General features: G+C 39.3%; 1 protein-coding gene across 1 annotated transcript in view; it reads right to left on the reverse strand.

Annotated features, from left to right (window-relative positions):
• Positions 1–19,387, reverse strand: part of LOC139161611 (calpain-13-like) — a 141,420-nt gene that overhangs the window by 34,835 nt on the left and 87,198 nt on the right. Inside the window, exons 9-13 of the mRNA XM_070740987.1 lie at positions 16,693–16,767; positions 16,044–16,195; positions 12,033–12,169; positions 2,682–2,845; positions 1,743–1,779 (exon numbers count right to left, since the gene is read on the reverse strand). Coding sequence (XP_070597088.1) covers positions 1,743–1,779; positions 2,682–2,845; positions 12,033–12,169; positions 16,044–16,195; positions 16,693–16,767 — 565 coding nt within the window. The remainder of the gene's footprint in view (positions 1–1,742; positions 1,780–2,681; positions 2,846–12,032; positions 12,170–16,043; positions 16,196–16,692; positions 16,768–19,387) is intronic.

Below are 19,387 nucleotides of genomic sequence, written 5' to 3' on the forward strand. Positions count from 1 at the left end.
GGACTACAATATTGTTGCAAATTCTGGTCTGGCCTTATTTTTAGTAACTTGAGATGTGAAAATAAAATGAGGGCCACCCACAATGCGAATGGAGGATGACTCCCTCCCAGCATCAATTAGATTTTCAGAACCTATCTTAAGGAAGAGCATTTACTTCCTTTCTAGCGTCAATGCTTAAAAAAGTTTAAAAATATAAAATCATGCTTTGAATATTGGTTGGGGAATTCTGGGAGTTGAAGTCCTCCTGGCTTAAAGTTGCCAAGGTTGGAGACCCCTGTGTCTAGTTGGTCTTAAACAAGCTATTTAACCTCTCTATCTCAGGAGGCTGCAATGCTTCCACAGTTGATAAAAATGGTTGAACTTTACTTGGTATAAATTTGAAGCAGCCTTTTGACGTTGGTGTTAAATAGCATGGTGTCACAGGGACAATTAGGCAATCTATTTTTCAGGGCAACCTAAGATTTAAAAGAATAAAATAGTGAAGTGCTACAGCTCCTTTTTCATTGATCCTGAGTGTTACAGTGCTGGCATTAAATGCAAAACAAATAGTCTGACCTGTTCCTCTCAAGAGAATAGGAAAATGAGATTTCAAACAGAAGAAAGGATAGCAATGATAGTCTTGTTTTTCAATACTGCCAAAGAGGCAAACTTTAAACACTGTACAGTATTTCATTTTACTGATAATGAAGAAATATACTGTGTCATTTTTGCTTAATTCCCTCTGATAAATAAAAATAAAAATAAAAATAAAAATAAAAATAAAAATAAAAATAAAAATAAAAATAAAAATAAAAATAAAAATAAAAATAAAAATAAAAATAAAAATAAAAATAAAAATAAAAATAAAAATAAAAATAAAAATAAAAATAAAAATAAAAATAAAAATAAAAATAAAAATAAAAATAAAAATAAAAATAAAAATCATGATATGATTACAATGTCTAATATATAAACTCAGCATAACCAAGATCCACCTTGGAATAAGGCTTTAACATATCAGGAAATATTAAGGTGGCACTGAGATAACATAAAAATAGGCACTAGATGAGATTCTGTGACTGTAATTGCGATGTCACCACTTAAAAGACTTATTCACTAGTGACAAACTAACTGTACTTCTAATAACAATGGCACTTAGATTGAAATCCATGCAGACCTAAGGAAGGCAGAAATTCTTTATATGCCAAAGGCCTCAGCATGAATGTCAATTGCTTCAATATTAAAATAAAACCATCACTTCCCCAATATAAAATCTAATGCTAGCCTTGTTTCTACATTTCTAAATACAGGGTGACTGCTATGGCTTGCAAGAGAGTTCAGGCCCAGCGCTGCTTTTCAATTCTGTTTGAATCATAGAACATCAATAATAGATGTCTTTCATTTAAAATAAAAAAAATCTTCATCTCTAGGAAATGGCCCAAAGGAAGATGGTTATCTCCAGACCTTAGAGATCAATTAGTGTACAAAGGTGGTATGGCTATTTCTATTGGAGTGCGGCAACATTTTGGTGTTCAACGGCCAATGATTTTTTAGGTGTTTCTTTTCCTCTGCAATTTTGGGTGCAGTTTAAGACTTATTATTTTTTTATCATCTAACTTAAATTAATCTAAAAGTTTAAATTGCTCTTCAGGTATGGGTTTTATGTATTTGTTGACTCAAAAAGCACTCCATTATTGAAAAGTTTGGAGATCACACACATTCTACACCCTCGGGTTACCAATCCTATCTTTATATCTTCATACCTTTGTCATCTCTGCAGTGAATTCATTGTTTGGCTTCCTAAAAGAGAGAAAAAAATCACACATACAAAAGTGAGAACTGCATTAGGGCAGACTATTTTTATTTATTGCTTACAAGGGCCAGAGAGGACAGTGTGTTATCATATTCAACCTTGATAGGTGTTTATCAAGCAGTGGTGTGTAAATCGTTATCTGTGCCCAAGTACTAAATTATGGATGTTTCCACAATTCTTTTTGACAAGAATATTCTTTTGTCCCCAGGGGACCAAGCAGTATGACTTTCTAAAAACAAAACCCAGAATGAAAATTATGTTCTATTGTCTGATAAATCAAGACAATGGAATTTTATTTATTACATTCTAGTAACAGCCCTCTGCACAGTAAAGTGAATGTGAAGGGATCCAGGATAATATAGCTTTGCCTTAGGTCAAGTTATCTTGTCCAATATTTGATGATCAATGCCATAATTATATTAGACTGAAATATCATATAAGATGAACATTTATATTAGGTTTACCTAATGGAACTTCTCAGATGATTTAATTTAATCAACAATAAAAAAAATCATCTTCAGTTAAATACTACATATTACCATATTGCATACAAACTTTCAAACATATTCAGTTTCTCTATGTTACTCCATATTGATCATCAGAAATTATCAAAAGTAAAACACGATTTCACGACAACAATTATCAGTAAGTATTGTCAAATATCAACCATGAAACCTAAGAATAAAATATCATTGTCAAGTACTAAAGAGTTCAAATAATCTCATCAAATGTCCCGCAACTATTTTTTAGACAGGTTTAATTTTGTCATAAAATGGCTAGAAGACAAATGGATGTCGGTCCTTAAGAGTACCAAGTTCTTTAAATGACAAAGGAAAAGGTAGATTTACTTTACTTGATGCTATTCATGGTCTAATTCTGATTGCTTTACCTTATATTGACTTGACTTCTTAGAAAGATTCGTAGAAGAAACTTTAATTCTTGGTTTTGTGGTGATGTCGTTGGAATAATTATGTAATCTCCGGGTTTCAGATGATAGGAAATGGTGATATCTCGTGTTTTGTTAAGCTGATTGTCATCAACTATGGTTCTACCCTTAGACAAAATATTATGGAAAGACATTAGTTATTTTGAAGTGAATATTAACTTGCAGCCTTTTTGCTACACCCATACACACATTCACACACTTACATACATATTTACCAACTTACTTACTTACTTACTTACTGACTTACCTACCTACCTACCTACCAACCTGTCCGTCCGTCCATCCATCCATCTACCCACCCACCCAACCCAGCTTTTCAAAAGGTCAGGAGGGTAGGGGTGGTACGTATCTCCAGAGGAAGTTCATTCCAAAGGGCCATGGCCATCACAGAGAAGGCTCTTCCACTAGGTACCGCCAGACGACATTGTCTGGCCAACAGGACTTGTAGAAGGCCAACTCTGTGGGACCTAACTGGCCGCTGGGATACATGAGGGAGAAGACGGTCCCATAGATAATCTGGTCCTCAGCCATGTAGGGGTTTATAGGTCATAACCATCACTTTGAATTGTGACTGGAGACCAATCGGCAACCAGTGCAGCTCATGGAGTGATGTTGAAATGTGGGTAAATCTTGGAAGCCCGACAATAGTTCACGCGGCTGCATTTTGCACTATTTGCAGTCTCCGAACTCTCTTCAAAGGCAGCCCCCTGTAGAGAGCATTGCAGTAGTTGAACCTCAAGGTGATAAGGGCATGAGTGACTGTGAGAAGTGGCTCCCTGTCCAAATAGATGGTAAGAATGCTAGATTAGATTTGATTGAAGGGTCACGGTTTCATGGATATCCATAACAAAAGCACATGCACTTATTTGAAAGTGAGATTCATTTGTTATTAATGGGCTGACCTCCAAATATCTATGCCTGAGACTGTACTATGTGTAATTTATGGAAGATATAGTAGAATCAACAAAAGGAGTGGGAAATATTTAGAGAGAGGAGATTTTATCTCCATCTTTAGGCTCGCTATGAGCATTCTGAACCTGGTATCAAATCCATTCCTATAAGAAAAAAAATAGATCCTGCCATATTTCTTGTGGCTCCAATATTTTCAATAAGATGGCACAATAAATAAAATGCAACCATTATTACTGTGATGACATATAAAGACAACATAATAAAAAACCCAGCTAAACAAATTCTTACAAAAAACACTGGAGTGTATAAATCCCATTTAGAATGGTTATTCAGAGTGGCACAATAATTTATGAGCCATGCCTTTTGGGTGGAAGAAAAGGACACACACACGAAGAAAAAAAAGAAAAAAACATTTTCAAAGGAGGGCAAAGGAAGTGTTGAACTTAGAATGTGAAGAATTAAAACTTCAATAAATCTAAATAGGGACAATTCTTTTCAAGGAAACATATTTTTTTAAATGTATAATCATTTCTTTTGTTCGAGATACCGAGAAGCTTTTATAGTATTTGGATGTGGGTTTTTTTAACCATGCATCTTATCCTTAAAATTGTCTTGATGCAAGCAAGCTATTCTAACAATGGGAAAAAGAAACTCCAGATTTTCTGTACATAAATATTGGATGAATGGTTTTTCTTCCATTTATGTTTTTTGCCTCCCACCACCTTCTGCTGCCTTTATATTGTGTACATTTTATACTGCTTTTAATTGATTTGTTGTGTGTGAAGTATTTTGTAAACAACTGTAACATGATTAAATATAGAAAGCAGCATAAAAAGATATCGTGGTTTAGTTCATCAAAGCACAGCCATCACTCAGTCTGGGATACCCTTTTTCTCTGGGGAATAGTCACTGAAATGATGAAAAAATTGAACCTAGTTACTGATCATTCAGAGAGCCATTTTGGTGTGGTAGTTAAGGCCTAGTAAAGCTGCAGGGGCCCGTCCAAAAAGCAGTCAACACTGAGTCAAAGGAATGCAATATACAGAGAAAGAGAGAGGGGGGGCAGGGAGGAAGGGAGAATGAATTAAGAGAAAAATAGAGGACTTACCTGTGGCTCATCGTAAGATAAAATGGAAGTGATGCATATTAAGCATACAATTTAAGAATAAATATCTCTAATATTATAATTACCACAATCATTTTCTCTCATTCTCCTTCCCCTGTTGTAGAATGCTATCCCTCCCACCCAGAAGTGGGTTCCCCATGGTTCAGACCAGTTCGCCAAAACCAGGGGTGGGCAAAGTTGGCTCTTCTATGACTTGTGGACTTCAACTCCCAGGATTCCTGAGTTAATCATGCTAGCTCAGGAATTCTGGGAGTTGAAGTCCACAGGTCATAGAAGAGCCAACTTTGCCTGCCTCTGGCCCAAACCAAAAGCAACCTGCTGATGATGTCATAATGACATCACAAAACTGGTTCCGTTGGTGCCAACCCATGGGTGCCGCCATCGTTTTAAAAAAAAATTAAAATAGAATTTTTGAATTTATTTTTTCTTCTGAGCACACGCAGAAGGTGAGTTTCCATTACTGTGCATGTGGTCTCCATCTTGTTTTCAGCTTTTTTCCCCCTCAGATATTTCAGCATTGTACATGTGCATGTGCCCATGAGGCGGGGCCACAAGGCATGGGAGATAGCGAACTGGCAGCAAGGTAAGCTAGAACCCACCCATGGTTTCACCTCACTTAATACTAATAGCATAATCTTCTGATCCAGAAAGACTTCTATAATTTAGGAAGATGTACACAGAATGAATATCAACAATCCAATTTGTGTTCTTATATGATGTTTCTTGCCTGTGGAAATTACTGGTATGGTCTGAGCTGATATTGATTTTATTTATTTATTTATTATTTAGATTTGTATGCCGCCCCTCTCCACAGACTCGGGGCGGCTTTAATTGTATGCGTTATTATTTGTACAGTGGTACCTCTACTTAAGAACTTAATTCGTTCCATTACCAGGTTCTTAAGTAGAAAAGTTTGTAAGTAGAAGCAATTTTTCCCCATAGGAATCAATGTAAAGGCAAATAATGTGTGCAAACCCATTAGGAAAGAAATAAAAGCTAGGAATTTGGGTGGGAGGAGGAGGAAGAAGAAGAGGAGGACAGTTACTGCCGAAGGAAGAAGGTGAGGTGAGGGGAATCAAAAAAATCCAAAACTTTAAGGCTTAAAAAAAAAAGAGGGACTTTGAGGTGGCGAGGAGGAGCATGCGGCTCCCATACACCCGGCGCGAGGCTGCCTTCCATACACTGTGGCAAAGAGAGAAACCTAGGCGGGCGAGAGGTGGAGCACCACCGAAAGGATCCTCTGGCAGCCCAGAAAAGCCCAAGATGGCTGGGATTAAAGGGAGAATAGTAGGAAACTGGCCAGGCCTTCATGCCATTCTCAAATTTCCTGGGAAATTTTTCTGGGCTCAGGTTCTTAAGTAGAAAATGGTTCTTAAGAAGAGGCAAAAAAATCTTGAACACCCGGTTCTTATCTAGAAAAGTTCTTAAGTAGAGGCGTTCTTAAATAGAGGTACCACTGTATAATGTTACAAAAAAAGACTTTTCTTAGTTCAAAAGAATGGTGACTATATTGTACAGATTAAGAAGAAGAATGGAGTTCATAGATATGCGTGTCAATGGTGGTTTCATTACTTTTTGTCCCATCTGCACTGATATGGCCTGCCATTATATGGCAATCTATTCAGAATTTATGCATTTAGTAGGAACATAGTTGAGGTAAGCAGGCTGTTGGTAGCATTGAATGATACAGGCCACTGCCTGAGACATTATAGTCTAACCCAGGGGTGGATTGCTCCTACCACTGCTACCACTACGCTACATGCGCAGCTTCAGGTGTCTTGCATGCATGTATGCATCTCAGTGTGCTTTTGCTTCTGCGCAAAAGCAGAGGGGACATGTGCGCACAAGATTTTGCCATTTTTTAATTTCTATGCATATGCAGAAGCAAAGCATTGCCAAAATCTTGTGTGCGTGCACGTCCCCTGGTGAGATTTTGGTTCCTGCGCATGTGAAGCAAAAGCATGCTGGGGGGTGTGCATTCATGCAAGACACCCAAAATTGGGCACGCAGCTCAACTTTTGCTACCACTGTGGCGTCTTTTACTGTTCCAGTAGTAACCCACTACTGGTCCAACCAGACAAACGTGCATACTGCAGTTAATACTGGAAGTGGCCAATATTATTCCTCTGGGAAAGAGATATTTTCCAGTGACTGGAAGATCATTGTGGTAATTTTTGGCTTTTGCTAAAAAAATACAATTGCCTGCGGTGGTTGAATGTTAGGTGGCTCTTTAAATGCAAAATAGCTATGTTCAGTCTTGCAGAATTTTAATATGTCATAAACATGAGTGATTTTCTATTATATTTTGTCTCTGTAATCTTGAAGAAGTTGGGAATTACAAATGGGTCGATGAAGGAGCATAAGAAAGAAGTATGTGAAGCTCAGAGAACAAGAGATGTGAGATTATTCTTAGAATCATAGGGCTTGAAGGGACCTTGGAGATCTTCTAGTCAACCCCCCCACCTACCCCATACAAGACAGGAGTCTTACACTATTCACTATGTTCATTTTTGCTCCTTTGGAGGTATCTGCTCCTGAATATTTTTAAATATGAAATTGTAATTCTCTTCCTCTAATTTCAATGACAATCTAAAGCAGACCCAGGTATACAGTATATCTCGAATCTACCTATGTGAAAGCTCTTTATAGGTGATGGGGTACTCAATTTTTGTGAGATTTTTGTTCTGCATGAACAAATCTTGCTTTTATGTGTACTGGATCTATACACATAAGTTATTGTTTATAATAATTCTCTTCTGTCACAGGAATTTCAAATAGCTTTCTTGATATTTTATTGTAGTAATCTTCTGACTAATAAAAATTGTAATTTAGTATAGGCTTGTTACAATGGTTTGGGGGAGAAAACTGAATTGGTTTGTAAACCTCAGTTGTGGTAGATGTATTATAAGAATGCTATCGGTAGTGAAGATGCTTTTAAAAGACTGTCCAGTAAAAATCTAATTAAAATCACACATTTTAAATTTGTGCTTAATGGCTAAATTAACTATATTTATTGTCCAATTAATAATTTAATGCTAATTACAGTTACTTGGATCAGGACACATTTCTTATTCTCTGCAGGTTCTTTTTCTTGCAAACTTCCTTTTGTATCTAGAATCACATTGCTATATTTTAATATATAAGCACAGAGAACAACATGAAATTTTAATATTTCCCTTACTTCATTTCATATGCAAGGTTTCAATTCTACTAGTTCTTTTGTTGTTTAATTTCCTTATTAAGGGTGTCATTTGCTTCCTCAAAATCTAACTGGTCCCCCTCTATTAGTTTTATTTATTTGTTTATTTATTTGGATTTCTATGCCACCCTTCTCCACATACTCAGGGCGGCTTACAAAAATAGAATAAAAATACAAAATACAATGAGAGAAACCCAAACATAAAATGAATACTAAAACCCCAAGAATTATTTAAAACCAAACATTCATTATTCATTCTAACCACGATTCTCCATTAATGTCATCATTGGCTGGAGTAAGGTGTTAGTACTCAACAGCCCCAAGTCTGCTGGCAAAGGTGAGCTTTTAAAATCTTGCGAAAGGCCAGAAGACCGGGGTTGCCACAGAGAAGGCATTGCTTAGCTGACGGGACCTGGAGAAGGCCAACTCTGTGGGATCTAACCAGCCACTTGGATACATGAGGCAGAAGACGGCCATGTAGGTAACCTGGCCCTAAGCCATGTAAAGATTTATAGGTCATAACCAACACTTTAAATTGTGTCTGGAGACCAATCAGCAACCAATGCAGCTCGCGGAGTGATGGTGAGATATGTGCATGTCTTAGAAGGCCCAGCATAGCTCGCGCGGCTGCATTTGCATCAACTGTAGTCTCCGGACATTCTTTAAAAGTAGCCCCATGTAGAGCAGCTGTTATATGTATAGCAGCTGTTTAAAAATATCTGTATGATTTAAGTAGCTAATTTTTTAAAACCCTTTCATATCAACTTATGATTGAAATGTGAAGGGAAAAAACCCCAGTGTTTGCCAAATTAAAATAAATCCTTATCAAATATCTAAGTTAATCGTTTAAATAAGCAGTAATAAAAACTGTATTTGCAAACACAATGAATTTCTATCAAAGTGAATGGGTATCAATAATCCATTGCTAACTGCCAGTTAAACTGTTTGTTGTTGTATTTAAAAGAAAAACCAAAACGATACAGCCAAAATTGTGGTAAATAATTTAGTAAAATTTTGGGCATTTTCTCCTTTATGAATGACAAGGTTTTTACCAGTAATTTTATATTAAAAACTTGAATTTTTGTACGTTTGGTGACTTTTTGGAGGTGCAAATTAGCAGCCCTATATTGACTACTAACCACAAGGGGGAATATAATATACAAGAGATGGAGTGCTTTTAAATTTATCTTTATTTTCTAAATTTATATGCCACCTCTTTCATTGTTGAAGCAACTGTGGCCCGCTTGTGAAATCATAAAAGAATAAATATAAAACCAATTAAAATTTGTGTTACTTAAATAGAGATTAATAACCAAGAGCACCAATTGTACACAAGTGGAGAATCCAAGGCTCTTTTGGAAGGTCAGAAGGATGGAGACAGATCTCACCTGTGGCCGCATGATGTTCAAAAGGGTGGGGACCACAGTAGAAAAGACTCTTCTCCTAGACCCTCTCCCCAGTCAAAATTCCTTGACAGACAGGGTCTGTAGCAAGCCATTTCTGCTAGAAAGAATGGGATGGGCAAATCCTATTGGCCCAAGATGTCTCTTCAGATATGTTAAGGATTAATGAGTTAAGGATTTATTCTGTGTCCCTCTTTGTCTACAATTCTGCAGGCAGCTTATCCAAAAGATTGTTAATCTGAAGTCATTTATTTTGGTATGCACAAAATGTGCATGTTTCTAGCTTCTCCTGGGAAGGCTGTAGCTAGCTAAGTGCTTTGCCTATCTCTCTAATGCATTTCTTGTAAATAAATGCCCTTTCTGTAATATTTGTACCACCTGCTCCACTAATCCTTGCTAAAGTCAGATTCGTATTCCTAGAAATCTTTGCATGCACATGTAGAACAGTTCAAACTCCAAGAAAAGGGCAATTTATCTTTCTGAGAATCATACGAAGCTGAAATAACTACAAATTTGCAGCCAGCCTCACGGGCTAGGCTATAAAGATTTAATTCTGATCTGACTCTCTACAGGAGTTGCTATAAATGAGTTTAAACAACTGATGCTCTCAAAATGAACAGTAGCTGAGTTTTTACTGGGTTTGCAAAAATCGGACAGGGTTTCTCAGAAATAAGAAGAAGTATAAAGCACACAGAGGAGCATCCTAAAGTCTGTGGAACTAGATTAAAAGACTAAGGCAGAGAATATTTTTAGAGAAAAGAACATTGCCTCCTTCATTATAAATCTCTTCAGAGGCTACTTCAGTGCATAGGACTGCTGGTGGTGTTGGGAAGAAGACTATTAAAACTTCCTTTAGGATGGGGAGTACCTAAAAGTTCCTCCCTCCTTCTCAACAATGCTTGCTACCTGTTTTTGGAGGATATAACCCCCTTCCTCTTGATAGAGGAAAAACAATGAAAATCAAACAGCTGGAAAGCGAAGGCAAACAGGAAACTGTTAGGGCTGCTCAAAGTTTCAGAACGGTATTTTTTTTTTCTTCCAATGATGCTTGAAATGGACATATTTATTAGAAAATTGTTGCAGTTAAATTTAAATGTTCTTTGCCTGAAACAATATGAGAAAAGTGGTATCTTGATTTAGACCAAACGGACAAAAGACTAGAATCTATAGAGGTCTTTGTTCATTGACTGCCTTGGAGAACATCCATTTGCAGTCACAATGGTGATGAAGAAAGGATTTTTGTGATCAATCCCTCCATTTATGACCTTTGAAGATCAATACTGCAGGCTGTTTCAGCTAACTGCTAACTGTAACAGCAGTTCAAATCTCACCATGGGCTCAAGGTTTACTCAGCCTTCCCTCCTTTCGAGGTGAGTAAAATGAGGACCCAGATTGTTGGGGGCAATATGCTGATTCTGTAAACTGCTTAGAGAGGGCTGTAAAGATGAAATGGAATATAAGTCTAAATGCTAATAAGACAAAAATAAAGCTGAAGCAAGTTCATAAGCGCAATCACAGTTTCACTTAGTGACTCCTTTGCCTAATGATTGAGTTGCTGATCCTAATTGTGGTTGCTAAGCCAATCCATATTTGACACCTTTTATAGCCTTACCTCCTAACCTTGTCGGGATTTGACTGCTTGAAGAAAGCTGGATCCAAAACTTTGCATTAACCAATTTCCCCTTAGGCAAAACATATGAACAGATTGGCTATGCTGTCTCAAAAATAGCAAGATGGGGTGGTTTCTCATTGATGGGAATTCTTGCTTCATCACTCTTCCCATCTCTAGAGTTTCTCTCCCCTTCCCGCATTGAAAGAATAAGAAGGGGTGTTTTTTTTCCTTTTTTTTCCTCCATAATATTGCTTAGCTTTGAGTCTTTAGCTGATAAGAAGCCAGAAGTCTTTTCTGGCATAAATAATAAGTAAACAATGAGGCCTAAAAAATGGCAAAATGTCTTTAATTCAGTCAGGTGAATTGTGTCACTTTCATAACCCAAATAGTCTATGGGGACAGTGTTTCACACTTCTAATTGCTCTTTATTTTATTTTATTTATTTGTTTTGTCCAATACACAATGAGGGTTTTAGTGGGTATATATTTATATACACATAGTAAAATACATGATGAAGGTTATAGAGGAGATACTCATAGTAAAATATATCTAAGAAATAATAGAAAAGAAGGTATAGTAATAGAACATGAAAGAATAGAAGAAGAGATATAGGAATAGAAGAAAGGTATAGGAGATATAGGAGAGCAATAGGACAGGGGACGGAAGGCACTCTAGTGCACTTGTACTCGCCCCTTACTGACCTCATAGGAATCTGGATAGGTCAACCGTAGATAATCTAAGAGTAAAGTGTTGGGGGTTTGGGGATGACACTATGGAGTCAGGTAATGAGTTCCACGCTTCAACATCTCGGTTACTGAAGTCATATTTTTTACAGTCAAGTTTGGAGCGGTTAATATTAAGTTTAAATCTGTTCTGTGCTCTTGTGTTGTTGTGGTTGAAGCTGAAGTAGTCGCCGACAGGCAGGATGTTGCAGCATATGATGTTGTGGGCAATACTTAGATCTTGTTTAAAGTGTCTTATTTCTAAACTTTCTAGGCCCAGGATTGAAAGTCTAGTCTCAGAGGGCATTCTATTTACTCACCTTTTTTAGCTGGAAACCCATAAGTGCCAGCGTCCGTGAGGTATTTGAAGGTCTTTGCATCAATGCTACTACAACATTGTCTTTAGTCGTAAACTCTGGAACTTTGATGAAATATTGATGATTTTTTGAAAGAGTACCTATTGTGGATTAACAGACATGATAACACAAAGCAGACTTGATTAAGAGCTTCTTTCACTCTCATTTTCATTCTCATCTCATACACACACACACACACACACACAAAATCTTTAAAATACAGCCCAGTAGATCTAATATCTTCCAATTGTTATTTAAAGTAGCTTTAGAGCAGGGGTGTCAAACTCAATTTCATTGAGGGCTGCATCAGGATTGTGTTTGACCTTGGGGTGTGTGGATGTGGCTAGCTCAGTGTCATTTTGAGGGGGAGCTTGTGGTGGCCCAAACACTCTGGCAGGATTGTGTTTGAGTTCAGGGGAGGTGGGGGAGGGGGCGTGGCCAACTCAGGGTCATGTTGGGGGGGGCCTGTGATGGTCCTAACACTCTGCCAGTGAAAATGGGCACCCAAGCTCTGTTTTCGGCTGTGCAACCCTCTGTCAGCGAAAATGGAGCTTGGGAGGGCTCCCGGCAGGCCAGATCTAAGCACCCTACAGACTGAATTCGACCCCTGCTCTATAGGGTTACTACCCAATGCTATCAGAGAAGATTAGGAATTCAGTTAGTAGTTACAATTCTGAGAAGTTCTCAGACCCATTTACATAAGAATAATGCCATTTTATCCAGGACAATTCTTTTTTAGAAGGAGCTTTGATTACTGAGCATCATGGAAATTTATTCTGATATACTGCAGCCACAATATGACTGAACAGTTAACATTCCTGAAATAAAGCATGCAACTCTCAGTAACGTTTGCCAAGGAATAGTGACACAGAAAACTGCCAAGTCTTGATACAGACCACTGATCCATCAAGAAAATATTTTCCCCATTGACTGGAAACAACTTCCCAATCCCAGTTTGCTAGAAATGTCAGAAATTGAAACACGGAGCTCTGGCTCCACTAAATTCAATGAAACTTAAGTCAAGATGGATGCACACAGATTATTCATTAATGTGTTGTAAATGTCATAAGCTTCATTAAATGGAAGGCTATTCATTAGCTTTGTATAAGCTGATCTTTGTTAAAAAAATAGCAATACTGTAGATACTGTTTCACGTTGAATATAATACATAAACAGTTTAAATAAATGCATGTATGTTAATAACAATCTAAATATAAATGACAAATACTTGAAGAATGTAAAGATAACTAAGACTGCAATTCTCCTTTGCATAAGAGTAAGGCCTAATGGGTCTCACCTCTACATAAACCTGTGTGTGTGTGTGATTGCATTGCAAAATGCTGAAGCATGATTTAAGAAATCCCAGCGTCACATTTTGTGTCTCTTACAATGATGTGATTGCTGAAAATCAACAGCAATTTGAGGGCACACAATAAGTCAAAATGATCATTATTGTCACCATCATTGTGCCCCCCCAAAAGTATACCTAGAAATCCAAGCCAATTCTAATTTTCCCTATTGTTGTCTTTTTAAATAGTGGTATTTCTACATAAGAACGCCTCTACTTAAGAACTTTTCTAGATAAGAACCGTGTGTTCAAGATTTTTTTTTTTGCCTCTTCTTAAGAACCATTTTCTACTTAATAACCCAAGCTCGGAAAAATTTCCCAGGAAATTTGAGAGTGGCACGAAGGCCCAGCAAGTTTTCTGCCATTCCCCCTGGGTTTCTCTCTCTGGCGCAGTGTATGACAGGCAGCCTCACGCTGGGTGTATGGGAGGCGCGTGCTCCTCCTCTCTGCGTCAGAGTCCCTCTTTTTTTTTTAAGCCTTAACGTTTTGGATTTTTGTTTATTCCCCTCACCTCACCTTCTTCCTTCGGCAGTGACTCCTCCTCTTCCTCCTCCTCCTCCTCCCACCCAAATTTTGAGCTTTTATTTCTTTCCTAATGGGTTTGCATGGATTATTTGCTTTTACATTGACTCCTATGGGAAAAATTGCTTCTACTTACAACTATTCTACTTAATAACCTGGTCATGGAACAAATTAAGTTCTTAAGTAGAGGCACCATTGTATTGCTTTAAATCCATTGAACGTCTATTCATTCAGGGATTGTTCAAAATTGACAACATTAAATGAGGGATACTTTACTACGGGTCCTTGTAATTGTAGCAGTTGCCGTGTTCCCGTGGTCACATTATCATGATTTGGGCATTCAGCAAGCAGTTTGCAATCACAAACCTGCAGCATTCTGCAGTCACGATTTGTAACATTCACGTGGCTCAAACAAGCAATGGGGAAGTTGGCAGGAGATTGCAAATGGCAGTCACATGGCTGTGGGACACTGTGACCATATGGAAGTCATCTAATATTGGCAGCTGGAACTGTCACAGCTACCATCATAATTTGGCATGGTCATGGATGCCGTGTTTTACAATCACATTGCTTAATATTAGAGTTTCCATTCCCAGTTACTGTCAGAAAAATTGAATTACCTGTAATCTGAATAAAAATTCAAGAGATACTACACAGATTATCATTTCTATTATATACAGGGCACAAAGTTACCCATCTCCAGATTTGCAATATAACTACAATATTGTTAAGCATGATACAGTGATCCCCCGCTCGTTGCGAGGGTTCCGTTCCAGGACCCCCCGCAACGAGCGGGTTTTCGCGAAGTAGCGCTGCGGAAGTAAAAACACCATCTGCGCATGTGCAGATGGTGTTTTTACTTCCGCAGCGCTAGCAAGGAGCTGAAGATTGGGGGCGGCGCGGGTGTTTTAAAACGTCCCCGCCGACATGGGGGGCTCGCTAGCACCCCCCTAACCAGGGTTGGGGGTTCGGGGGTGTGCTAGCGAGCCCCCCATGTCGGCGGGGACGTTTTAAAAAACCCGCGCGACTTTCCAATGAGTCCCGAAGACAAACGCGTTGTCTTCGGGACTCATTGGAAAGTTGCGCGGGTGTTTTAAAACGTCCCCGCCAACATGGGGGGCTCGCTAGCACACCCCCAAACCCGGGTTGGGGGTTCGGGGGTGTGCTAGCGAGCCCCCCATGTCGGCGGGGACGTTTTAAAACACCCGCGCGACTTTCCAATGAGTCCCGAAGACAAACGCGGAAGTTTGACGTTTGTCTTCAGGACTCATTGGAAAGTCGCGCGGGTGTTTTAAAACGTCGCCGCCGGCATGGGGGGCTTCCTAGCAGCCCCCCAAACCCGGGTTGGGGGTCCGGGGGGTGCTGGCAAGCCCCCCATGCCGGTGGCGACGTTTTAAAACAGCCGCGCCACCCCCAATCTTCGGCTCCTCGCTAGCGGGCAGGCAGGCGGCTCCTCGCTAGCGGGCAGGCAGGCGAGAGCTAGCGCCAGCGAACGGCTTGTCCGCGCTCGCTCTCGCCGCTTTCGAGCTGAGTCCTGAAGCGAATTCGCTTCAGGACTCAGCTCCAAAGCGGCGAGAGCTAGCGCCAGCGAATGGCTTGTCCGCGCTCGCTCTCGCCGCTTTCGAGCTGAGTCCTGAAGCGAATTCGCTTCAGGACTCAGCTCCAAAGCGGCGAGAGCTAGCGCCAGCGAACGGCTGGTCCGCGCTCGCTCTGGCCGCTTTCGAGCTGAGTCCTGAAGCGAATTCGCTTCAGGACTCAGCTCCAAAGCGGTGAGAATGAATGGTGTGGGCGGGCAAAGGGCGGGCAGCAGCGAGGAGCTTGCATGGGCAGTGGGGAAACTCCTTGCTGATGCCCGCTGCTCGCCCTCCCGCCAGCAAGAGGGGGAAGACCTAGGGAAGCCGCCCAGCAGCTGATCTGCCGGGCACCATCTACGCATGCATGCCCATAGAAAAAAAGGGCACGCATGCGCAGATGGTGTTTTGACTTCCGGGTTGAAAACTCGCGAATTACCCTGTTCGCAATGGTCGGGGACGCAATAACCGGGGGATCACTGTACTCCGGTGAAAATGGTTTGGAATATCAACTTATTACCTCAGGCTACTTACTTCGAAAGTTGCTCCCTTCTGGAGATAATTGGTTGAAATATGAAACCAAAGACCAAGACATATTGCTCTTCTTATCAAAATCCAGGAATGTGGGAAAGTTATTGCAAATCGACAGGAATGAAAAATTGTTTTTCAAATCTTCGAATGATATCCTGAGAAAAGAGAATGTAGATTTGGGCTTCGGGCTAATGTTAGTTACTATTTCTAGTGAGTATTTGCAATTTTTAGAAGCCTAAAAAATTTCCTAGTGTGCAAGTATCTATGTAGATCTCTAACTCTCTAGATCTAACTATCATCTCTTTCTCTATCTCTATTATCTCTATCTATCGGTATCCACACACATGCCTATAGATAGATAGAGATAATAGAGATAGAGATGATAGTTAGATCTAGAGATTTAGAGATTTAGAGATTTAGAGATTTAGGGATTTAGGGATTTAGGGATTTAGGGATTTAGGGATTTAGGGATTTAGAGACTTAGAGACTTAGAGACTTAGAGACTTAGAGATTTAGATTTAGACTTAGATTAGATTTAGATTTAGGATGGATTTGGAGATGGAGATAGAGGTAGAGATAGAGATACTATAGAGAGATGTGCAATTTAACAGAGAGCAATTCCCCAAAGCCTATTTCATTAACGTGATAATACCAGAATTCGCCATCAGCCCTGTTCACATATAATTTGTCCTTGAATGATTGAGGAACTTGATCCCACTCCATGGAACTGTAAAAGAAATCAAAATCATGTATCACTTTAAGGATACTAATAGCCTTGCCATTGTAACACTAGCTTATAACCCTTTTTATGTATAAACCTCCACTTTGAGGACTCACATCTAAAATTTGAAGTCCAAATGGTGGAGAATTGCACCAAAGAAAACGCCCTCCCCCAAGTGTGCATATATGTTGTAGTAACTTTTTCATTTTTTCATGAGTTTGGACTGCTTTACTACAGAGTTTGTGGAATTCTTCTCATTACTGGATTCAGTTTGCTTCCTTCTGCTTGCTTCTAATGCTAGTGCGACCTTTGCAACAAAATTGCAAGGATAATTACAGGGGAAGAGAGTTCTTCTCTAATGAGATAGTCAGCTTTCCACAACAAAACCCAGAAAGTGAATAAAATAGTTCCTGGAAAATAGAGTTGATGCAAATACATCCTAACCAATTGTTCCAAGCAATAGTATGGAAAACAGTGTCCCTGTACAGTTCCCCATTGTGATGGTTTCTGTAAATCATATAGTGGAGTTGCAAAGAATCATTTGATCATGACAACAAATATAGGTAGATGGTGCTCTTTACAGTAGTTTCCTCCCATTTCTTAAAAGAATGCATGGCCCTCTCCTATCCTTTATTGTTACAGATAATCCTCAAGTTACAATGGCAATTGAGTCCAGAATTTCAATTGCTACGAGACATGTAACTAAAGTTTAATGTCACATTGGAAATCTACAGTTGCCATTGTAACAGAATTGTGAGGGTTGTTAAGCAGAAACAGTGATGAGTCTGTACTGTATCTTCATATCAACGTTCTGATTTAGGCACTGAGGAATGGTGTGCAACTGAACAGGACAAATACCACTATATTAACTATGTTGAATCTCAGATTATCTGTGATTCACAATAGGTGGAGAGGATTGTGTCACCCTGTGGATTGACAGCCTCCAAAGACATTAAGAAACATCCTGTAGTTAAATGGTTAACTCTGTTTGTTAATGTACCTCCTCCCTCTCTATGATGTAACACTGCTTTGCTCACTTCCTTTCTTATACAGGAAGAGACGCTGGCAGCCATTCTTCTTTGTCTTGCTTGCTAAGATGTAAGACATGTTTTTATGCCGCTCCGGCAAAAATATTTTTTTCTACTTTTTACAATAAAAGTTAACTTCATTTTAATAATGAATGCTTGTAGCTTTAATTCATCGACCTCCGGAAAGCCTCACTTCAGTTTTAACAGGCTGAGCTCTCTCAGTGGGATCCTCTTTCCCTCAGATTGAACAAACACATTACTAATTTACATGTGTTTTATGTTACAAATTGAGATTGCCTGGTTATAACCAGATCCTCCATTTGAGCAGGGAATGCAAGCCGCTGATTGGTCGAGCCATTGGACAGTTCCCTATAAAAGGGCTAACTGTCAGACTGGCTCTTTTCTGGATATTGTACATGGTCAAATAAAGAGCTGTTTGTCTTGGAACATGTCTCAAGTTGCTTCATTCCCCAGACTCAACAACTAAATGAACCAGGTCCTTCCAAACTGGAGACATCCTTCCATGGAATCCAGGATGTGATCACCTTGGCGTCCTTAGCAACCTACCGGTGACGTCAAAGCTCTGCCCCCAGAATCTCTTCCTGGGAGGGATTCCCTGTTCGGGTTCGGTTCGGGTTCGGCCAAATTTTGCGTAAAGTTCATCCGAACTTGCCAAACCCGAACACCATTGGGTTTGCCCATCACTACTAGTGATGACATGAACATGAACCGGTTCCAGTGGAAGCCAAGGTCCTGCCCGAAAGCTTCCAGGAGCTTCCACAGGTAGAGTAAGAGAAAGCAGCAGACCTAACCACCCTGGCTTCTGCCACCGCATCCACTGAGCTGTGCAGCTTCCAAATGGTTCCTAAATGCCCCGTCCAGTTACGGGACAACATATGCTAAATAGATTGTTCCATCTAAGAAGGGAGGGCTGTTACATATTGAGAGTGCCTGTTTACAAGCAGATCCTTCATTTGAGCGGGAGAATGCAAGCCACTGATTGGTTGAGTCCTCTGACAGCTCTCTGTAAAATGGCTGGCTATCAGGTTGGATTTTTGCTGGTTCTTGTACATAGTTAAATAAAGAGCTGTTTGTCTTGAAACCTGTCTCAAGGTTCTTCAATCCCTAGATTTCACATTTTACCTCCAAAACAATGACAGGGCCCAAAGATATAATATAGCTGTGCAATTCTCAATGTAGAATTTTGGGACTGAAAAACAAAAAGTTTCAAATGTATTTTGAAACTCTTGCTATTTTAATTAAAAAACTCAAAATCCAGACCAAAACTCAGAGGGAATGATTTTTAAAGACCTAACATTTAGTTATTCAGGTCATTCATCGGTTGGTCACTGAACTGGAATTGCTATGAATAAAAGTTTACCATCATCATGAACTGAGGATATGCTTGGAATGCAGGTCAGGTTCAATTAAGGTCAACCTCAATCTTCTCATTGGTTAAAGTATAGTCTTGGATTACCTCTTTATTATGAAAATAATTATTCCCAACTCTGACTTCTGATATTACTTCTCAGCAAACTCATTACAGGGAATTAGCTATCTAACTGTGTTAATTCCCAGCCTGCAATTTTATAATTAAG

This window comes from Erythrolamprus reginae, chromosome 1 (assembly GCF_031021105.1).
Source record: "Erythrolamprus reginae isolate rEryReg1 chromosome 1, rEryReg1.hap1, whole genome shotgun sequence".
NCBI classification, from domain to species: Eukaryota; Metazoa; Chordata; class Lepidosauria; order Squamata; family Dipsadidae; genus Erythrolamprus; species Erythrolamprus reginae.